The following is a 22,648-nucleotide window of genomic DNA, read 5'->3' on the forward strand; positions in this document are numbered from 1 at the left end:
GCAAGTTATACATTCCAGAGTGAGGGAATTTAATGCCTTGATATGCATGGCTAGTTCTTCCTTTCTAATAATTCAGTCTTCCCAGATGCCTAAAACTGGCTTTCTAAACAATCTTTCACCCAATTTGTACTATGACATTTTGCAATGGCCAAGAATGTTTCTTGGAGATTTCTTCGTCTAAGCACTGGCCTGCCCTGACCCTGCTTAGTTCATGCCATCATCTCACTAGTTCTTTCAGTTGCCATAATGGTAGACAAGGGATCCAATTATGGGATGATGACATCATCAAATCATTTATTTGAAGAGAGCACTCCTCTATGTGAGACATAAGCTACCTGTCCTAAATTCCCTTATGCTACGTGGAAGGTTTCCTGTTGTCCTGGCTCTCATTAAGAAGGCCCTGTAGGGTTGTAACATAAGGACAATAATTACATTTTTACTTCCTTGGTGAGCAATGAAATAAATGCTCAACAAATTAAAGCTTTAAAAAAGTTTCCCTATTTCTCCACCTCACAGTCAATGGTTTCCCCAAATTTTCTGGGGGCTGAAGGATGCCCATAACTGAAACCAAGCCGCACTATTCCTTCTCTAAGCCCAAGGAATGCCGTAGAGTTTCCACAGGACGCAAACAACAATACATTCTCAGCAGGGCTTTAGGCCTCTGTCAGGTTTGGAAAGAGAGTTCTGAGTTTTGTTCAGCGCTCGGGCTCTGCGGCCACAGAGGCCTATGTTTGCGTTTCAGCTCTGCCTCCCTTTCTTCACGTGTAATGCAGCAGCAGCAATGACAGACCAGTGTCCACCTCCTCGGGCTGTTCAGGGAGCTGAGTCAGGTGACATACATAAGGGCCTTACTTATCAGCCCAGTGACTGCCTCATGGTTACTGCTCAGTGACAATAGCTACTACAATCATTACAGTTACCTTAGTAATGGCTGAAGAACTTCATGGGACGACTGGTCTTCCCGCTTGTGGATAAATATAGAGAGCTTGCCATCCACTGCTTCACTCTCTTCTCCAGGATCTTTATCTCCTTTTAAGGAACTCTTGGGACTGGTTTTTGTTAATGTGGTGTCGGGTTCAGAAGCGGTAGGAGAAAGAACTGTTTGACATCCTTCAAGAAAAAAGCAAAGCCCATTCAGAAAAATGCAATGTTGTTTCTGTGGCTCCTCTGCGTGTGGAAACCCTGGCTGTGGAATCTCTGCTCCGCACCCCCTCCGTCCCTTCTCCGTCTCTATTTTATCAGAGGAAGCACAGCGGCAACTGCGAACCAGTCAGGTCTCTCGGGCTGACTGTCACAGAAGTCCACTTCTCCGTCCGGGAGCTCCTCACCTGGGACCACGTAGTCTGCCAGCTTTGCCAACAGCAGTGATGCGATCTTGGAAGCTGGGTCGCTGGGATCCTCCTGTTCACTGTTTAAAGAGGGAACGGAGTAGCTCCATGGCGGGAGCTCCACGTTCCCACAGTCCTCCACGCTCATCAGTGGCAGTGCCGCCCGGCACAGCTGAAGAATGATGAGGACCAGCTTTGGGGACGGGCGTTGGTCAAGCAGCAGGGAGAGGAGCTTGGACACACACGCTGGCTGGCTCAGGATGGCTTTACCGATGTGACTCCTGGGAAGAAGTGAAGGTAAACAGCGCTAGAAGTTTTGATCTACAGAAACTTAGAAACAAGAGCTTCTTAAGCTGAGGCTAAGCAAAGTGAAGAAACCAGATTTCATGAGGAAGACATGGATCTGGCACTATGTTTTGATGAAGGAGAATTAAGGTTTTTTATAAACGTGATGAGAGCTCATTGATGACCAGTAACACTTAAAAAATGATTTTTAAACATTTTCTAACCCCTGATGTTTATTTAATTGAAATCCTATAGCTTAGTGTGATTGACAATGAGCCCTGGTGGTGCAACGGTTAAGTGCTCGGCTGCTAACCGAAAGGGCGCAGTTTGAATCCACCAGCGGCTTCTCAGAAGAAAAGACATGGCGATGTGCTCCTGTAAAGAATACAGCCTAGGTAATAGGGAACCCAAGGGTTGAGAAGGGAGTCTTAATATGTCGTGGGGTCGGTAACCAATGTCACAAAACAACATGTGTACTAATTGTTTAATGAGAAGCTACTTTGTTCTTTAAACCTTCATCTACGCTACAATAAAAAATAAAAAAGATTACAGCCCAGAAAACTATGAGGCAGGTCTACTCTGTCCTATAAGGTCACTATGAGTCAGATTCACTTGACTGCACACAATACCAGTGTGATTCATGGAGCACGGAGACTTAGAAAATCAAACTATAAGCTTTTCTGTTTGAGTCTTTTATTTCTTTTTTAGGAGTAGTTCAAGGTCAAAGATATCATACAGCATTATACTGCCTCAACATTCTCAGATCTGTGACAGCTGAACTTGTTGCATTTCACTAAGAAAACTTACAGTCCAGCAGAAGCCAAAAGAACAGTCTTATGGGGGCCAAGCTTTTACATCACGGCTCATACACGATGGTATTAAATCATCACAGAGTATTTTCTTTTAAAGACACAGCATGAGAAAGCAAGTTAAGCACAGGTGCTGAATGATTATTTTTTTTTTTTATTGTGCTTTAAGTGAAAGTTTATAATTCAAGTCAGTTTCTCATACAAAAACTTATACACACATTGTTATGTGACCCTAGTTGCTCTGCCTACAACGTGACGGCACTTTCCTCCTCTCTACCCTGTATCTCCTGTGTCCATTCAACCAGCTCCTGTCCCCCTCTGCCTTCTCATCTTGCCTTTGGAAGAATGGTTATTCTTTAACGTTGCTATAAGGGGATAAGGATTTTGGTTACTGAATGAAACTGTGTCTACTTGAAAGGCCAGCAGCTATTACCAGCAAATGGTATTTCATGATCACCTAAATAATTTCCACGTTTTGGAACTTAAATACTTACTATGTTTCAATGACTTTATCCTCTATCATTTTTCTTGAGGTAGAAGCATATGAAAAGGGCTTAGTAACTTACATGATTCAAAACACCACCACCACCACAAGGAAACCCTATAAACTCAAGAGGGAGGCCAGCTCACCCCGTAGCTCCGGGCCATCATACCTGGAGAGATCGTTGAGAAGACTAAGGACATCCTGGAGGGCGTCATTCCCAGCAGCCTGGTTGCCACAGCACTCGGTGGCTCGGGCAAGGTGGTTAGTAAGCAGGCTGGACACCTGACGAGCCAGGCCAGAGTGCACGGCCTCTGTGGAACCGCCTTCAGAAGTAAAGAGAGATTAAAGCGCAGTGAAAAATTTCCTGTCTTAAAGCCCTCGCTTTGCCCAATTTGTCTTTATTTTGCTCAGTATTTCATTAACCATCTGCTTAGTGCCTTCTTATTGGATGAAATCTGCACATAACGAAGTGTTGGGGGGAGACATTATTCTTAATTAAAACTGAATACAATTAATCCATAAGTAACCAAGGAACATACTTTGATTGACAGGGAAGAATCACCATTTTACTGGTGATGAAAACACCTTGATTTTTAACTCCTACTATACCTCTTCTCAAACACAATGAAAGACCTTTCAGGACCTTTCTATCTCCACTGTAGTTCTAGAGAGCCGTACACATCCCTTGTAGAAGCCACAAAAGATTGTCATTTCCTAACTTCCCACCTGCCAGGGTTGGATTTCTGCACGTACCCCTCCTTCAACAACAATTCCCACTTCACCTTCTCTGGGAAGCTTTCCTGACCCCTGGCACAGCTGCCCCTCTTCACAGAGTAATGCAATCCCTAATGGCCACATATGATAATATAAGAAATTTAGGTGTCTGTCAGCAGGCAAGCTTGTTTAGTCAGAGTGATAGTGTCACTGGATAATCAAAGCCCCAAATCCAATTTTTTAACTAAAAAATATCTTTACTGCAGTACAACTTACACACAGTAAGTCTGTATAATATACTTAGGGCCTGCTATGCTCCCACTGCACTTTGCATGCAGCTTGGCTATGGCATTGGCTGCACTGTTCATTATTCATTGGTCTATTTCCCCCATTGGACCATGTCTTAAAGGGAACAATGATGTCTTATTCAACTTCAGCCATATAACAGGACTTCAAGATATTAAAATGAATATTGAAAGAATAGGTACGTAAACAACTATATACCTAGACCTTAGATATTTTAGGGAAATTATCCTTCAGTTCTACTTTTCAAATTAGATTGGTGACTAAAATTATAATTTGGAAATATCACTTTGAAAATGCAACTGAAAAACCAGCTCATAAAAACATTTATTTGAAGACTGTTGGTAGTATTGATAAGAAATAAATTGAAAATATCTTCTCAATTTTTTGGCATTAGTATATAGTTTCAGGGTGTTAGGATACTGTTTTGTGTCATGGTGCAGTTACAGATTCTCATGGAGGCATACTGACAAAAGGCCCTCATTAAGTCATTAACTGATTAAACCCATCTGGTTATGCAATTTAATTTAGCTCCCCCCACCACCACCATCCAGCCCATAAACTTAACACACTGATGGAAGAAATCCATGTGCTCTGGGAAGGAGGCCCACTTCTTACCCTCTTCTTTTTCCCACTCCACACAGCGGTTGGCGAGCACCTGGAAAGCTGCCCAGGCCATGGTGGCCACCTTCTGCTTCTTGGTTTGTTTCTCACTGGAGCTGGACTCAGTCTGACTGCTCAAGCTACACAGTCGATCCATGAGCTGGACAAGGCCACTGCGGACCAGACACTTCTCTTCACTCCTGGGCAGAGGGGAAAGGGTTGTATGAAATAAATATAACTGACTGACCCTCAGGAAACTTTTATTTAAGGTCCAGGTTGTCAAAGGAGCATCAGACATGTCAGTATAGTTCTCTGTGTACAACGTAGGATACTACCATGCACAATTAAGCACAAAATGTTTTTTATGATGATGGTTTCCTTTATAAATAAAAAGAGAGTGCAAATTCCGGTTTGTTCATACAGAACCAAACCAAACCAAACATATAGCTGTTGAGTCGATTCTGACTTATAATGACTCTATAAGACAGAGTAGAACTGCCCCAGAGGGTTTTCAAGGCTGTAAACTTTATGGAAGCAGACTGCTACATATTTCTCCTGGGGAGCGACTGGTGGGTTCCAACCGCCGACCTTTTGGTTAGCAGCCAAGTGCTTTAACCACTGCACCACCAGGGCTCCTTTTATATGAAACAGCAAAACAAAAATCAATGAGATCAACTCAAGATTGCTATAATGGAAAAAGTTATATATTTCATGGGAAGGGAATTCAATGAATGACTCCATGAGTGCTTGACATCTTTAGGCTATTAATCAAATGAGCTAAAAAAGAAGACAAATGTGCATATGTAGAATTTTTTTGCTAAACTGTGAATAATTTCCTAGGGAACTTTTATTTTCCTTCAAACCTGCCCATCTTTACAGTGTAATGTAATCCCCTAATGGCTGCATGTGATGATGTAGGAACTCACTAATCAGGAACTGACATAGGAATTTAGGTATCTGTCAACAGGCCAGCTTGTTTAGTCAGAGTGATAGTGTCACTGGATAATCAAATTCAAAATTCAATTTTTAAAATTAAAAAATAAATAAATAAAAATTTATTTAATCAGCTTTATTAGGGAATAACCTACACACAATAAAAGGCACTTCCTTGCTTACCTGGTATATGGTATGGTACATAAGAGCCCGATGCTATTTGCACACGCAATAGGGTAACGAGCGCACAAAGATACTACGGAGGTCATGGTCTCTCCAAAGGCTTCCTGGACCTGCTCAACCATCCCACCGCAGGTAAGTTCTTCGATTCTACGAGACAGAAACCAAAATGCAGGCTTCCTGAATCATGTCAAGAACAGTGTCAGTGATCAAGAGAGCAGAAGAATTCTTTTGAGAAACCCAAAAGTGTGTTGACAAATCCAGGACTGTGGAATCTTGGAGATCATAACCCGAGTGTTTACCAATCTGTGGGACCACAGAAGACTGTTGCAGGATTTCTAGGTGTGCGTTAAAGACAACGGTCCACACTCAAGAAAAGTCAGGGAAATCTGGGTTAGGTAAAGTTAAGCAGGCTTCTCTATTGTAGGACTTCTCAGAGCCTTTAATAAGGCTAGTCTACAGCATCTCCAAGAACAATGGTATCCAACATTTCTAAGACTTATTTGATAATGTAGTCATTATTTGAGACACATCTATAATATTCCATGCAACAATGAATACTGTAAATGTAACTTTACTAATGAGAAAACCAAGGCCCAACTAGATTAGCTGTCTTTTTCAAACCCACATTCAGATTGTAGCAGAGTGTAAGAAACCAGTTGACGTGAAATTAAGATTTTCCCGATGTAAAAACACAACATGAGGCAGAATCTATAGCAATCAGTTGAGAACTGAAGCTAACAGGGTTTATCTATAAAGATATGCAACGAAATATTACTTAAAATTTATACAAAAAAATAAATACAACTAATTCAGGGTTGAAAAATAGGGAATTGGTTAAACGAAGGCTCAGGAATATGATGTAATGTTATACAACCATTAACAACATTATAGGAAATATTTATGATTAGAACAAACACACTAAAATGTTAATAGATATTAAGATGGTGGGTTTACAGATAATTTTTATTTTATTCTTCGGGATTTTCTGCAAAAATAATTTCAAATTTTTCTACAATTACATTAAAAATTGGGAGAAAAGGAATAAAGCTGCCAGTGTTATGCAGAAATTATTTGTGAAGTAAGCTGTGGTAATCATTAGTGTTATTCATCAAATATTTCCTTCTGGGCATGTGGTAGGATTGCATTTCCTGGCCCCCTTGTGGTTAGGTAGGCCGTGTGACTAGTTCTAGCCAATGAGACCAGGGGACTGGCAGCTTTCAAGATGGTAGTCTCCTCTTGTATCCTGGTTTCCTGAGGGATCACCATGAGCCAGGATAGACTCAATGGACATATGGCATGATTGAGAACTAAGCCTTTGTTGTTTTAAGCCATTGAGGTTTCAAAGCTGTTTGTTTCCAAAGTATAAGTTGGCCTCTCCTGACTGACATGGACATTTCTCAAGACATTAACTTCAGGTCTTAGTGAACACGCTTCCCTCCAGCTTGTGGGCCAGAATTCCTCAAAGAATTGCCAGGAGGTATAAGCAACTTTTAGTAGTTCCAGTCCAGGACTTGAACACAAGTATCTTTTCTATTCCTACCTGAAGATCTCTGAAGCCCAGCTAGGAACTAGTATAGAAAAACGCCTCACAAATAAATTATAAAACCTTAGTCAAAGTTAACATCTACAATTACATTTTTAGGAATTGATCCAGTAAAACTAATCTCAAAATTATACAAAAATACAGGTAGACGGACGATGACTACAGCACTGTTGTTAACGTAAAAACAAAACAAAAAAGAACCTATGTGTCCATCAGTAGGGAATACATCAAATAAAAATAAAATATGGTCATCCATATGATGGAAATCTATGAAGTTCTTAAAAATGATAAAGCAGGTCTATTTGTACTAACATGAAAAGATAAAGAGATCCAGGACATGTTGAGGAAAGCAACCTGGGTTGCAGAAGGGCAGGCAAAATATGATCTTAATTAAGTAAAAAAAAAAAAAAAAATTACACACATACTTCTATGTGTATGAAGAGAATTAAATAGCTCTTCGTACATGTACAGCTAATACAACAAGCTCTTAATAAACAGATTGGAATTTAGGAGGCAGGTGGTAAAGAGACTTTTATTTTCTGTCATATAAACTGGGTTTTTTGCAAAACCATATACCACTTTTTTTTATAAAAATAAAAATACGGTATTTTGGGGGAAAACCTTAGCAAATACCACGCCTATGTTTTGGCTTGAAGAATGATCTTTGGAATGGCTTTTGTCCATTGTAGACAGGACAGCATAAACTGACAGAAACCACTGACCTGGGTCCTCCCTGAAGGACCATCGTCACCGGGCCTACAAGATGTGTCACCCCCCCAACGCGCACGGCAGCTGTCAGCAATTCCCGCATGTGCACCAGGGCCTGCTTTCGAGTGTTTCCTCGCCGCCACCTTGTCTGCGCTGCTAAAAGAAAGCTGCTGCTGGACACCTGAAATGCATAACAAGGAAATACACCTGACTCCTTCTAACTGTCACAGGGCCATTCACGCCATGCGCTCGTCTGTAGCTGGCAAAATATGACATACGGCTTGGTCGGGGTTGGTGCCAATGAAAGCAAACAGCTGGCCCAGCAGGACGCTGTAGGTGGGCTTGTCCCTGCTGTCCTCAATGGCCAACGACTGCAGGAGTGTGAAGGAACTACTGCGGTGGCTGGTCACATGGCGCCGCCTACAGGGAAAAACAAGGGACTTTAGATCAGCAGCCCAAGAAATACTCTCGGGGAGTTTGTTGGGATGAATGCACTCAGCTGCATGTGGAAATCCAACCTTGGCCATTAGCATTTACCTCTGGTTGGCTCTAGTAAATTCCAAGTCTTCACTACCAATCATTTCCAGGTCAGAAGGGGCCGACACGCTGCGAAGGAAAAGAGGCTGCCGGGCAGCATGAGGGATCACCTTTGTTTCGGAGGCTGACTTACAAGCTGGAAGACAAAGGGATAAAAGGCTAACGTTGCTGCTATCCAATCTGTGAGGAGGTACAGCCAAAGCTAAGCCCAACACAGAACTACCCAATAGTCTAAGCGTATCTTCTATTGAGTTCAGCTACCAGTCCAGCTAGCATAGCACATTGATGGCTTTTAGGCTAATTTTTTAAAAAAACCTAAAAATTAGGTAATCAATTTTAACTTGAAAAATTAAAAATCTTTTTATTAAATTGGTTTTCCAAAGAAAGGTTGAAAAAATTCATTTAATTTCACAAACCATCCGCTTTTAATATAAGCATTCTAAAAAGCAAGAAAGGACAGAGAAAATAATTCCTGGAATTCAAATAAATCCAGTTTTGTTTTTTTGTTTTTTTTCAGAGATAGCTTTTATCCCCCTTTAATCCCAGATTTATTTAATTGACCTATTGCCATTTGGTAATCTCTCTGCTTTGGTCATGGTTGGTGGAATAAATACCATCCCTGAGCGGGAATCTGAGCAGCCTTTCCTATCAGAGTACTCCTTAACCCTGTCCAGGGAAATAATTTTTCATAAAAGAACATTTAAATGGAAGAAAATAAAACTGGCATGGAAAGCTCAGCTAAGAAAAAAAGACGTTGAGAAAGTGGAGAAGTCATTTTGTATCTGCCTTAAGAGTAGTTACACAGCTTAAACCTAATTTATAATTTTTGAAGATGATGCTATCTCTCAGGATACTACCAGTTCATTATTCCTGATGCCAGCAGGCTCTTGGAATGGCATCATCAGCCTTACTGAGTGGCTAAGTCTTTATATGGGATTTTTAATTAACCAAGGGCTCACGTGGCCAGGAATGCGGTGAAGCAGACCATCTTGGCACGGGACTATACCACATAGTCAGCAAGGAGTGGTATTCTATCACTAGAGTCAGATATCTGGGAGTCATCCTAAACTCCTGGTTCCAAATGAGAGGAGCGCTGGGTGATCAGCTGGGATGAAAACAAGTTTGCTTGCTCAATACCGTCCAGCAGGAAGTGGGGCTAGACTATACCGACTCTTTCATTTAAGAACATGTTTATTCAACCTGCTCCCTCAGGTTCAGAATTAGCACTTGTGGGTTACACCCAGTGTACGGCTCCTGTCCTAAGTAGGAGCACTCATTGGTCTCCCTAAGAGACACATTTTCATGTTAACAATTAAAATGTAAATAGGAAAAAGTTAATTCACAAAAATTCCCGCCATTCCACATAATTACTAAAGATGAAATACAAACCCAGAGTCAAGTATAGAGAAAAAAAGGTATGTTACAAGATTCACAATGTTCACTAATTATATTTGTTGCTATGAAAATGATAAACTGGAAACTAAAAACAAGAGGTGCTTGATTGTAAAAACAGATGTCACTGGGGTCCTGGGATGCCCCCAGAAAAGATCGAGGCAGACAAGGAAACACCACTGCAACTTATTAGTTGACACACAAAGTGACACATGAATTCAGTTAAATGTATTTCTTGACCAAAAAAAGAAAAAGACAAAATTTAAAAATGCTGAAATTTCCTTTTTTTTTTTTTCTTTCTTTCTAGTAGTACACGAGTGATTTTTTCAAAGTTGCTGATGTATACTCTGTGAATAGATGGGAGCCGGATGGCCTCAGAAATGCCCTCCTGAACAGTACCTGGGGTTTCCGCAGGCGTCCCGGAGATGCTTCTCGTGAGGCCCGACTGGGCCGCGATGGTGACATGCAGCAACAGCTCGGCTCGATTCATGAGACTCTTCACTAACGCCTTCGTTTTAGCCAGTGGGTGTGAGGGTTTCTGAATAAGAGAATTCACTTCATGGAGGAACTTCTCCCTATAAAGAAAGGCTGATGTGCATTTAGTCGTCCTTCAGCTTCCCAAAAACCATGTGGGTTTTTTTAATTACAAGGGCTATGAGGAGAGAGAGGGGAAACTAAGCAAAACTAACCTAATACGTAGGTTTCTTGCTTTCCCCCTTTCCCCATCCAAGGACAGCAATGTTACAAACTGTGGCCTGTTTTGTTTTCTGTTCCCCAGTTTCGAATGCCTATATGCTAACTTTTGATGGTTAAAATCTTTTTACTTCCAAAAAACAAATTGGAAAAAAAAAACAAAAAACTATTAAGAGACTAGATCTTTACACTTGGTTTTGAGCATCAAGGTAATAAATTAACCCTAGGTAGTTATTAACATCACTAACCTCAGTGATAGGACCATGTTTTCAAGATCATTTCCATCAAAGGAGACTTCCTTCATTGAACACAAAAGTTCTAGTTCTTTCATTTTGTTCTAAAGAAGGAAAAGTCAAGAAAAGGTGGTATGCAGGATCTGTCAAAACCAAGTTGTACTGTACATATGTTTATCAGAACAGGAAATTTCAGGGGGAAAAACGCCACCTTTGGTCCACATTTCTATGCCTAAAGGACATCTGTCCATCATTCGTTGATATTTTAATGATTAAAATGGTATTGGCTACTTTCTGGGGATTTTTGCCTTTTTTGTTTATTTTCTAAGGCTTGAAAGCAAAATCTGATAATGACTTATTTTGATTTTGTGGGTGTGTGGGGGTGTGTGTGTGTGTCTGGGTGGAGACATGTTTTATTTCACTTGAGTAAATACATAGTAGTTGAATTACTGGGTTGTATGGAAAATACATGATTAACTTTATAAGAAACTTCTAAACTGATTTTTAGTGTTTGTACCAATTCACATTCCTAACCGCATGATGCTTCACATGCTTGCCAACACTTAGTATTGTCAATCTTTTTCATTTTAGGCATTCTAGTGGGTACGCCACAGTGTATCGCTGTGAATTTAATTTGCATTTCTCTGACGATTAATGATGTGGAACATATTTTATGTGCTTATTTGCCATCTGTTTATCTTCTTTAGTTAAGTGTTCAAATCTTTTGGCAATTTTTTTTTTGGGGGGGGTTGTCTATTTTTTGGTTAGAATTCTTTATTCACACAAGTCCTTTGTCAGATATAGGTACTGCCAGTACTTACGTCCAGTCTCTGGCTTTTGATTCTTTACAAAACTATTAATCTGATAAAAATCAACTTAATGAGTAATTTATTTTTCGTATTACTGACATGTTGATCTACTCAATTTTCATTTAACCCCTTCTAGAGAGTAAGTCTGTTTTAGGGTATGCAACATTTTAGGCTGTGACATTATTTTATCGCTACACACATGCGGTATACACCTTGACTCTATAAATAGCAATGCCTCCACGATAAATCATACAATTTGCTTACCTCATTAAAATGGTAATCATAAAAGAAAGGCATGTTGTTCTCCAGTTTCCCCTGGATGGCATCATCAACCTCACTTTGCCACTTCTGTTCCAATTCTGCAACACTCTGATACATTAAAATAAAACAATGTGTAAATACATGGCAGGAGGCAGGGAGGAATGTCATCTATGAATTCCGGGATTCTAGTTGTAATAAAACCCATTGCTGTTGAGTTGATTCCAACTCAAAGCGACCCTACAGGACAGAGCAGAACTGCCCCATAGGGTTTCCAAGGAGCAAGTGGTGGATTCAAACTGACAACCTTTTTGGTTAGCACCCAAGCTCTTAACCACTGTGCCACTGGGGCTCTGCTCTAGTTGTACTAGTAACTAAAAAAAAAAAAAATTCAAACCACATTTTAAGCTTCTTTAAATTTCCAGAAAAGAAATTATTTCTAATTATAGAAATTATTTCTAATAATAGAAAGCTAAGTTTGTTAGGTTTTATTTACCTGTAGCTGTCTCTCCATGGCATTGAGTTTCTTAAAGGTCTCTCCCATGATTTTACATAATAAATCATATTCCTCGGCATGTTCTTCTTGATACTGGAAATTTATTAGGGACTGCAATGCATCAACCAAGTTCAAGTGCTTAATAACACATGATACTACCATTTCCTCCATCACGTCTGGCTGAATCACTTCCCTGCGATTACAATGGAAATTAGTCAGATGTCTGACATGCCCACAACCCACCAATACCATAGTTTAGAGATTTAAGAAAGGAGGTATTGATTTAAATATGCTAAATATATTCATCACACCATCTTCATTACAACAGAGTAAGAACATAATGATGGCTTTCACATCAAGTTGGCAATAATTTAGTAAATTAGCTGATAATTGAAAATTAAAGAGGCTTCATTTCCATGATGTGTCTATTTTCAGCTAGAGTCATATTAGAGCTAGAATAGGTCTAAGGCTAAAAAAAGACCTTTGGCACCATTTATCTACCAACTAATTTGACATGGTATTATGGTGTGTAGTGGAGGCCTGGTGGCACAGTGGTTAAGCGTTCATCCGCTAACCAAAAGATCAGCAATTCGAATCCACCAGCTGCTCCTTGGAAGCCCTATGGGATAGTTCTACTCTGTCCTATAGGGTCACTGTGAGTCAAAATCGACTCATCAGCAATGAGTTTGTAGGTTTATGGTGTGTGGTATTTAGTGCATATGGATGTTGGCTGAAAGTAATGGCATTTCTCTATTCTTTCCTTTTAAATTTCATCCATTCTCTAAATTTTTCTCTCTCAGATGGCCACTCTTGCTTCGGAAGGCAGAACAGAAGTAAAGGAATTAAAGAAAACTTTAAGCAGGAATACCACAAAGGCATTCGTAACTTTAGGACTTCATGTTCTAGATTAAAAACCTCTCACCATCCCTCTAGGCGTCAAATATAAAGAAATGTCTCTAAGCCAACTACTAGTAGAAGATCAAACCACCCGAGAAAAACCCAGAATCAGTCAAACGTTAGTGTGTATCAGAATCACATGGGAAACTTGTTAAAACACAGATTACTGGATGGCATCCCAACAGCTTCTAATTCAGCAGGTGTGGAATGGGGCCCAAGGTCTGCATTTCTAACATGTTCCCAAGTGATGCTGATGCTGCTGGATGGAAGACCACACTTTGAGAACCACTGACCTAGCATACCACCAACTGGGCTTGCCAGAGAACTCAGTTAGCATTCACTAAGAAAACATAAAATTAAAGGTTTATTCAATAGACCACGTGAAGAAATACGCCCTCTTCAATTGTTTAAAACTGTTCTCATGTGAAAAAAGAAAATGCTATATAGCAACATACTTTATACTTGGTCTAAATTGAGGTCTAGCACGCCCAGAAATTTCCCTGAGCTTTATCATGATTCCTGGAGGCAGCCTGATCCGGGGCAGGTCAAAATAGTTTCCCACAGGAGGGACGAGGACGTCAGAAGGGTAGGTGAATTCTCTGTCTTCCTCTATGGTCAGAGGCAGTGGCGAGGGGCTGGGCGTAAGGGCAGGGGAGATCACTCCATTGGCCTCCACTTGCCACTGGCACCTGGACAAACACAAAAGAGGCTGTCACACTTCACTTTTAGCAAGCTTACGGGGGAGCTGTTTCACATTTTCAGATTTAACAAAAACATGAAGAGATTATGTGCTAAATTATTCATCAAACCTTCTCCAGAGGTTAAAGAAAAATGTACAGTGTATGAAAGCACATCTTTGGGAGACTACTTCTTCTCAAAGTTTTATTACAAAGACTTTTAAAGATACACAATAGTTGAATGACATGGCTGACACCTATATACTGCCACCTAGATTCCATAAGAAACATTTTGTTATATTTGCTTTATCACACCTCTATCCATCCTTTGCAGGTCCTTTAATCTAATCATACAATATTTGGGCTGGGGAAAAACTTATGCAGTCCAAGTTTGCAATTTCAAATTTACTAAAGTAAGGACCAGAAGGCACTTTGGTGTAATTTTCATCTTCTTAGACACAATGACTCCTACGAGATTGTCAGCCAGTAGTAGTACAATCAGCTGGGAAATGTCCTGAAAGTACTTTCCCACAGTTAAAGTCCTTTTTCCTTATTGAGCAAAACTAGATCTATTTGAGCCTTTTTGTTACCTTTGTAAAAGTTTGGACCGCAGTAACTCCTGACAGGCTTCTTCTTCTTTGGTAATTTCTGGTCCATTGTATAGGATTCTTAACATGGAACACGCTAATACAGACAGGCCTAGAGCCAGGTCTACCAGAAAGGGCAAGCCTCCTGAGACATCCTCCGAAGATTCCTACAATGCATACAGGGGTAAAGCACACTGGTCATTCTGCACTGGCGGAGCGCGTCCACCTGTGCTGCCCCACACGGTACTATCCCCAACCACAGAGCTTCACAGAGCAGCAGGGAGTGCCACTGCTATGGCACATATGTACGGCACCCAACATCACGAGCAGATGGTGGCACTGGAATGACCACAGTGTAAAGTCTCAACAAAACTCTGGGTGGAGAAGAGCCAATAAGACTCCATGTTAGAAACGGCAAAAAGCATATGCAAGAAGCGCAGATTCTTTGGGTAACTTCCTCTCTGATGTGCCTATCCAGGAATAAATCACTATTTCATTTTGTCACCTCTGTCTTGTGCTTGAACCATGATGTTGTCAATGACTGCAATGAAATCATTCAATAAATATTTATTGAGTGCCTAATGTGTACCAGACATTGTTCTAGGTGCCTGAGATACATCAAGAACAAAACAGAGGTCCCTGCCCTAATGGAGCTCACATTCTAGCAGATAATTCCACTGCAGAGATTCTTAGCTTGGTTAAACTTAAGCAACCTCTTGTCTAAAAATAAGTTTTCAAAATTAGGCCATTAGAGGGGTTAATAGAACTCCTACTACTCTTAAAACCCAGGATCCAAGTGCTTATTTCTGTTAAGTGTGCAAGTCTTCTTTGCCCCATGGAAGTTGTTGGAGCCAGGTCAGCTATCCAGGTTTTGAAGACAGAGCCCCATCAATGGATAATTTCTGTACTGCTGAATTGGTTTTAGGCTGCAGCTAGTGCTTATTCATAAAAAGAAAAGAATGGTTGACTACTGCCAAATGGAAGAGATGAATGAAAGAGCAGCTCATATTTTGCTCTGTTTTCAAGACAAGTATAATGTATGTAACCGAGACACATAGGAGAAAGTACATTTTGCCCACAGCAGTTGCTAGATGCAAGTACCTGAGCGCGAACTGTGCAAGCAAAGCCCCACATGGCTTTATCGGGAGTGTTGTGTTCACGGCCACTTCTCATTTCAAAGGAGAAGGTAACTGTATCTCCTTCCACCTTAAAATTTAAGGGGAGGGGGGAGAAATGCACTTTAAAAATTAGACAATTTTTATGAGAGCAATGAATTTCAGAGACTCACTTTCAAGAGGACCACAGCAACATTTCACTCCTTTTCTCATCCACTGTGTAAATTCAAATTCCATCCCCTCTCATTCAGACACCAGCCTTTTAGGTGTCACCCCTGACCAGGGAGCCTTTGGCACTAGGCATCTGTGAAATGAGCCACAACTGCCCCATAGCAGGACCATATCTTGAGTATAGTTTCCAATAAATCCCTCAGAGTTCTATTCTTTCTGCCTCCCTCTGTCCTCTTCATCATCTCACTGGTGTCAATAACACAGGCAAATGGCCAGTACTCTTGAAGAGCACTGACCAAGTGCTGGGAGACTTTGCTGTGTTGTATCACCAATACCATGAGTGAGAAACAAAATGCAGTAAACCAGGGCACGATTAAAATGTTGTGCTGGCCCTGATCCCTTTAGGTAACTTGCCTATGACTGAGTTAAAAGAGGGTACAGAATGTGTGTAAAATAAAGGTCCAGAGAACAGACTCTGGAAAAGTTGTCAGGTTTTAGTGGGCGCTTCAGTTCACATTCATTTTCTAGGCCAATACAGAGTAGCTCAAGAGCCCATATTATGAAGCATTGCTCGAATCTCATCAGTCTGACAACAGATCATTATCTTTGCTCCAAAGGCCCAAATTACTTTGAAACTAATTCAACACTTTTAAACTATAATGGCTCTGATTCCAGGCTATTAATCATAAGGTAGTGTAGAGAAGAAGTAAGCTGAAAGAACTAGCAGTCCTTTTAATAGACTGGGAAGAAAATGCTATGACAACCTCAGTTCATGGAACAAATACAAGTCCTAGAAAAGACAAGGGTCTGATGCCCTACAAGTGAAAGGAGGATCATCCTGAATACAAATGGTGAGCTTACAGGCCTGACAAGGCAGTCCCACTTCAACAGAAGACTCCCTGGCAAATGTGTTCTGAAATTGTAGCTAATACTTGGGCCTGTGATGAATGTAAGAGCTCAGTTCTCCTTTCTAGGAAGTGATTATGACTGGACACCATACCTTCACCAAGTCTTTCGGCCAGCCAGTTCCTAAGACACTACGGCTGCCATATCCCAGTGCATTGCCTCCATATTCAGCAACCTTCCTACTGTTTGTGTTAGGCCCCGCGTATATCACCAACTTCAAAACAGAAAATATACTGTTAGACTGTAAAAGAAAAACAAAAACAACATCTACAAATAAAAAGGCTGCAAGAAATATTTGTTAAAAAACAAAAAACATTCATAACCAGGCATTGGTATCATTGTAACTAATATTTCCTTTTTTTTTGTTTTTTTTAGATACTACTGACACCAGTTTGGATGCAACCAGCCATTGGCACTTATAGGGCAGCCACAGGGTAATAATGATTAAAATAAAAACATTTTAACATATATTTTAGTTTTTTTTATATTTTCACAATTGAATTGACTTGGGGATCTCACTTTAAAATAGTTATACTCAGCTGTCATACATATCTTTTTTTTTTTTAAATAGCTATTTTACTCCTAATTAATGACATATAACATTAATAGCAGGCACAGTTTACCCCCGGAAGTCCTTTCCAAAATTAATAAAGTGAGCAAATACAGATGAAAAGATATCTAACAACAACAAAATAAAAGCACCAAAAAAATTAATAAATGAAAAAAATTTTAAATGCAACAAATTGAAAATAAGCCATATAGTCTTAGAATGTTGCTTAATGGCATCAAAAGAAATTGACACAACTTTGGGTCAGGAAGGGGTCTGCTGTTGCTTGGGCCGGTTTTCATGTAGTGATACTTTTCTTCCATGAGGGCTGTTCATTTATAAGCAATCAATCAACTTTCTAATATGCAGGAGGAACATTCTCAGGCCACCTGGCATTCAGATACTTCCAGAAGAAAGAGAAAGCTCTGGCTTCTGCCAATACGAAATCCTGTCTTCTAATGTGCACTCTGACTTCTTCTGACTGGGTGAGAGCTAAGCTTGGGACTAAAAGTTAAATTTTTAGTTCTGGATGCTTCTCATTTTGTGATTTCTTACCCTTTTGGACCTTTTGCTGACACCAGCCAGGGGCCGCTGGAAAAGTAAATGTTATTTTATCCATGCAGTAAGCCTCTTTGTGCTTCATCACTTAACACTAATGTCTACTGCAGGTGGAGGTTAGCGTACATCAGAAGATGCAAATTACTGTCTTTAAAAGAGAAACAAAATGACACCAACTAAAATGGCAGCCTCTTCCATTTCCACTTTAAATAATCATCTCTAGGGATCTAGGAAATGGGGGTAAACACGATGCGATGCTAGGAGACATGAAATGGGGTAGACTGATGACAGGAGATAGGTGGTCTGAAAGGCCCAGAGGCCATCTTCTGTATTCTCTTGCCTCCACCCAAGCAAGTTTTGGGGGCAAGTCTTAAACCCCTCCAGATGTCTAAGAATCTTCCCTAGCCTAAACTATTATGGGGAAGAGGATGTTATACCTTCCCCAGTGAGTTTCGCCATCTCATAGTGTGTACAGTCAAGAAGTCCTTAATTTTTAACCTAAAAATCTCCCCTGAAGGGATCTAAGACCATTTGCCCTTACATAGTTCACAGAGGAGAGATGTAACAGATAGCTAAAAATCTACATAAAACAATCCTTCATATGTCCAAAGCCATTATATAATCCTCCAGTTCTTCTTTCATGTGTTACCTATTCCAATTTCTTTAGCCTTTCTTCCTAAGTCCAACATGATTAGAAGTCAAAGAAAATCAACAACAATTAGGAAAAAGAAAAATACATCAGCCCTATAACATTTCCTTTTATTTATGATTGTTAAGCCGCCAGATTGGAAACTATTCTTTCTCAAAATCTATGTGGGCCCAGAGGTAATAGCAAACAAGAACAAATAACTGAAAGAAATATAAACCAGATCCTAGCACATCTGATACCCTTCTAAACGGCCACCTTCTCTCAGAAAATACATGAGAAGTCTTAAGAATTGGGCAGTAAGACACTTCTATATAAATGGACAACACACTCCTACAGGAGTGCAAAGCACAGAGGAAAGGCAGGATGTAAGCAGAATACAAAGGAAATTTTCCTTCGATTAGGAGCTATGCTTTTTGAAAGCTTACAAAAGTGTACTTTCAAAGTGTCATTAAAACACCATTCTTAGACCGCAGAGGTGGTGGCTGTTCACCTCCCTCAATCACTACCCTTCAAGGTATTGTCCTAGGGCAGTTCTCCTCAGAGATAGCTGCAGACGGAAATCAGTCAAGAATGGCGACCAGCAGCAAATTAAAATAAGAAGCATCTAAGAAATCAGCTTCCTAGAGGTGGAAACAAGAATGAGGCAGTTCTTGCTTACTTTGTCATAGTCGTATTGTGAAGAACATCTGCTATCAAATCTAAGATACAGGCAGCGAGCTCCGGGGATGTGGACGGTTTCCTTAAACTTATAGTTGTCTCTGACGGGGTGCACTGTTTCCACAGTCTTCCCAGCCGCCCATGGGGCAGGAATCTTTAAGCCGGTGAGAAAGCCTGGCTCTTCTTTCTCTTCTAGCATTCTAAAACCAGAGACAGATAGTGATCCAGCTTAGCATCAAGGTAGGGAAAAACAAAATGTACACGTGCTAAAATACAAAAGGTTAGGAAATTGCTCATTAATTTTCTGCAGCATGCCGTGTAAAACTATTGTGGTTTCTAAACGCCTGATATCTGTGGTGATCAAAAACATTTTTAAAATTCCTATATTTAAGGTGTTTTATTTTTTTTCTTTTGGCTGTTTGACATTTTTTCAAGGGAGAAGCTCAACTGATATCCAGGAAAGGATCTGCCAATTCTCATTTAGAATTAGTCCGGAAAAAGATACCGTAAAGGACTGTCATGGCTGATCCCTTTCCAAACCACACAGGTTTACGGTCTTGTCAAAGTCCCTTCCATTGGTATCTACAAGTCAGCTGTTGAAGCCTCCATGAGCAGACACAATGGCAAAATTTGTCACTGTAATTTTTACTAAAGAAAAATGTTTTCAAGGGTCCTCTCTTAACATACTATATTTGAACTCTGAAGGACTTCACAGAGCCTATGGTTAAAAAAAAAAAAAATTTTTTTTTTTTTTTTTTAAACCTAAACTTCTCTGTTATTCTCTTTCGATTCCGCATATCCTTTCATTGAAAAGGCTCTACAACTGCATTGTCCCATATGGCAGCTGCTAGTCACACGTGGTCGCTTAAAAAACTTTTTTAAAATAATATTTTATTGTGTTTTCAGTGAAGGTGGGCACAGCAGTTTAGCTTCCCATTCAACAATTTCTACACAAGTTTTTCAGTGACACTGGTTACATTCTTCACCATATATGAACATCCTCATTCTGGTTGTTCCATTGCGGCCACTTAAACTAAATAGAATTAAAAATTCAGTTCCTCCTTTTCAACTAAAAAGTAAAATGTCAGGCCCTCAGTAGCACTAGCCACACTAACCCAACACCCGTGCTCAATAACAACATGTGGCTACAGCTGACGGTATTGGACAAAAGCACAGAGCTGGGTAGCTCTGTTCTAGAGAAACCCAGGATTAGTGGTGCACCCTAGATGGTCCCCCCACCCCGTGGGGGGAACACCATGTTATAGCACTAGGTGACACCAACCCTAGTGACGCCACTGCCCAGGACGTCCTTCCTTCATGGTTAATTTTTTTAAGATCACTTTAATGAGATAATATCCATAAATTACACATATTTAAAGCAACTCGGTAAGTTTTGGCACATGCATACATCTGCGAAATTTCCTCCTACCTATTTGAAATTCCTGTATTTCTCCCCCAGATAATCACTGATCTACTTGTTATCACTAGAGACTAGTTTGCATTTTCTAGGGTTTTATATAAATGGGATTATATAGTATGCACTTTTTTTTTTGGTGGGGCTTTTTTTTTTTTAATTGTAGTAAAATATATATATCACAAGAAATTTGCTGTTTCAATCCGTCTTTAGTGCACAATTCAGCGCCATCAATCACATTCACTATGCTGTGCAACCATCACCACCACCTATTTCCCCCCCAAAAAAAACCTTTTATCACCCCAAACAGAAACCCAGTGCCCCATAAGCTGTAACTTCCTATTTCTCCCTCCCCTCCCCGCTGGTAATAATGATAAATTCTGGTTTCTATGGATTTCCTGTCCTAGATATTTCATATATGTAGAATCATACAGTATTTGTCCTTTTGAATCTGACTATTTCACTCAGCATAACTTTTTCAAGGTTCATCATGTCAGAGATATATCATGACTTCGTTTCTCTTTATGGCTGAATAATATTCCATGTATGGATATATAGGTTTTGTTCATCCATCTGCTAATGGACACTTGGGGTGTTTTTACTTTTTGGTGATTGATTCTGGCTTCTTCGACCCAGGACAAGTATTTTCAGATTCATCCATGTTGTTGAACATATCAATAAACAGTTTATTCCTTTTCACTGCTAGGTAGGGTTCCCTTGTACGGATATACCACAACAGTTTTTCCATTTGCTTATCGATGGATATTTGGGGGTTGTTTCCAGTTTGGGCTACTATAACGAATGCTGTTACAAACATTCACGTACAGTCTTCCGTAAACACCTAGAAATAGAACAGCCGGATCACATAGTAGGTGTACGTTAACTTTTTGAAAAAACGCCAAACTGTTTCCCAAAGTTGCAATATTTTACATCCCACCACTTTACTAGTGTATGAGAGTTTCTGGCCAGTTTTGAACTAAGCTCTTGGATCTGTGGGGAAACTTCTTCTGACCTGTTTCCATACATCTATAAAGCAATTCTCCAATTATCTCTTTCTTTTCCCAGTTAGCTAATCCTTGCTAGAAATCCTGGTCGTAGAAGGAGTGCTAGGCTTTCACTAAACGGGAATGAGGAAGGGGTTCCGCAAGGAAGCAGCATCCATCACCTCTCATCGGGGAGCAGCCTGCCCTTCTGGTCGGATGCGCCACATGGGGAACAGCCCACCTCGGCAAAAACTGGAGACTGGGTTTTAAGCAGCAAAGCCGTCTGAAACACAAAACCATCGTCAGGTCTTAAAGTGCTCATCGTTAATTATCTGGATGGTACTACAGCCAACCTTGGAATTCTCACTTAAATAGTCTTTTTACAATTCTAGTCTGCCCTCCTTCATTAAGAAGTGCTTTGCCACTCAGACCATTTGACATAATGTTACTTGATGCTGGACTGGAATACATCATTTCTATTAGTTACCAATAGCTGGCAAGGACTCGGGAGACGATATGTGATCTTGAGGTTTCAATGGCACACCGTATATTAGCATTTTGACAGCTAAGAGATGGATAATGAAACCTGGCTAAAAGATTGTAATATGCAATTTAGTCAAACAAACAAAGAAAATGTTCTCCCTTAATATTCTAGTTGATTTTTATGACATGATATGTCTCTTCATTCAATCATTAGTTCCCTTGGTTTCTGAAAGATATGGTTATGCTTGTTCTGCCTTCAGTGAAAGCACACAGTGGTGACGTGAATGGGTTGGCCAAAAAGCAGTTCCCTTCAGCCCCTGAGGCCCATACCTGACTGGTATAGAGCACCAGCTGCACTAGCTGAGGCATCAGGGCATCGGCCATGGTCAGAGTCTGCAAGTTTGGATGCATCAGGGAGGTCAGTAACACTGGAAGAAGGTGACCCAGCATAGTAGCCTTAGTAACTTGCTCCAAGCCTTTTAACCTACCAAAAAAATTCAAGAAAACACACAGACTAAGCAACTCCCAATCACGTGAAGAAGCAACAAAGTCATCTTTCCCTGATAAATTCTCTTAAACAGCATCTCCTTGAATTAGCTAAGCACTTACAGTAACAGCAATTCAGTCCCCAAATTTCCTACCTTCTACCACTGAGGGAAAAGGGGAGATCAGACACTTGTTAATGGATTTCAC

General features: G+C 40.3%; 1 protein-coding gene across 6 annotated transcripts in view; it reads right to left on the reverse strand.

Annotated features, from left to right (window-relative positions):
• The window catches only part of HECTD4 (HECT domain E3 ubiquitin protein ligase 4), a 180,015-nt gene that overhangs the window by 59,655 nt on the left and 97,712 nt on the right, over positions 1-22,648 (reverse strand). For 4 of the 6 annotated variants that reach the window (XM_049866986.1, XM_049866985.1, XM_049866984.1 and 1 more), the window contains exons 19-37: positions 22,286-22,439; positions 21,655-21,755; positions 19,077-19,275; positions 16,759-16,905; positions 15,574-15,678; positions 14,476-14,639; positions 13,664-13,897; positions 12,312-12,504; positions 11,822-11,926; positions 10,764-10,852; positions 10,222-10,397; positions 8,431-8,566; positions 8,172-8,313; positions 7,908-8,074; positions 5,643-5,789; positions 4,542-4,726; positions 3,076-3,229; positions 1,329-1,609; positions 921-1,110 (exon numbers count right to left, since the gene is read on the reverse strand). In XM_049866986.1, the coding sequence (XP_049722943.1) occupies positions 921-1,110; positions 1,329-1,609; positions 3,076-3,229; positions 4,542-4,726; positions 5,643-5,789; positions 7,908-8,074; positions 8,172-8,313; positions 8,431-8,566; positions 10,222-10,397; positions 10,764-10,852; positions 11,822-11,926; positions 12,312-12,504; positions 13,664-13,897; positions 14,476-14,639; positions 15,574-15,678; positions 16,759-16,905; positions 19,077-19,275; positions 21,655-21,755; positions 22,286-22,439 (3,069 nt within the window). The remainder of the gene's footprint in view (positions 1-920; positions 1,111-1,328; positions 1,610-3,075; positions 3,230-4,541; positions 4,727-5,642; positions 5,790-7,907; positions 8,075-8,171; positions 8,314-8,430; positions 8,567-10,221; positions 10,398-10,763; positions 10,853-11,821; positions 11,927-12,311; positions 12,505-13,663; positions 13,898-14,475; positions 14,640-15,573; positions 15,679-16,758; positions 16,906-19,076; positions 19,276-21,654; positions 21,756-22,285; positions 22,440-22,648) is intronic. The other 2 variants (XM_049866988.1, XM_049866987.1) reach the window with 1 other exon arrangement.

This window comes from Elephas maximus, chromosome 22, assembly GCF_024166365.1.
Source record: "Elephas maximus indicus isolate mEleMax1 chromosome 22, mEleMax1 primary haplotype, whole genome shotgun sequence".
NCBI lineage: Eukaryota > Metazoa > Chordata > Mammalia > Proboscidea > Elephantidae > Elephas > Elephas maximus.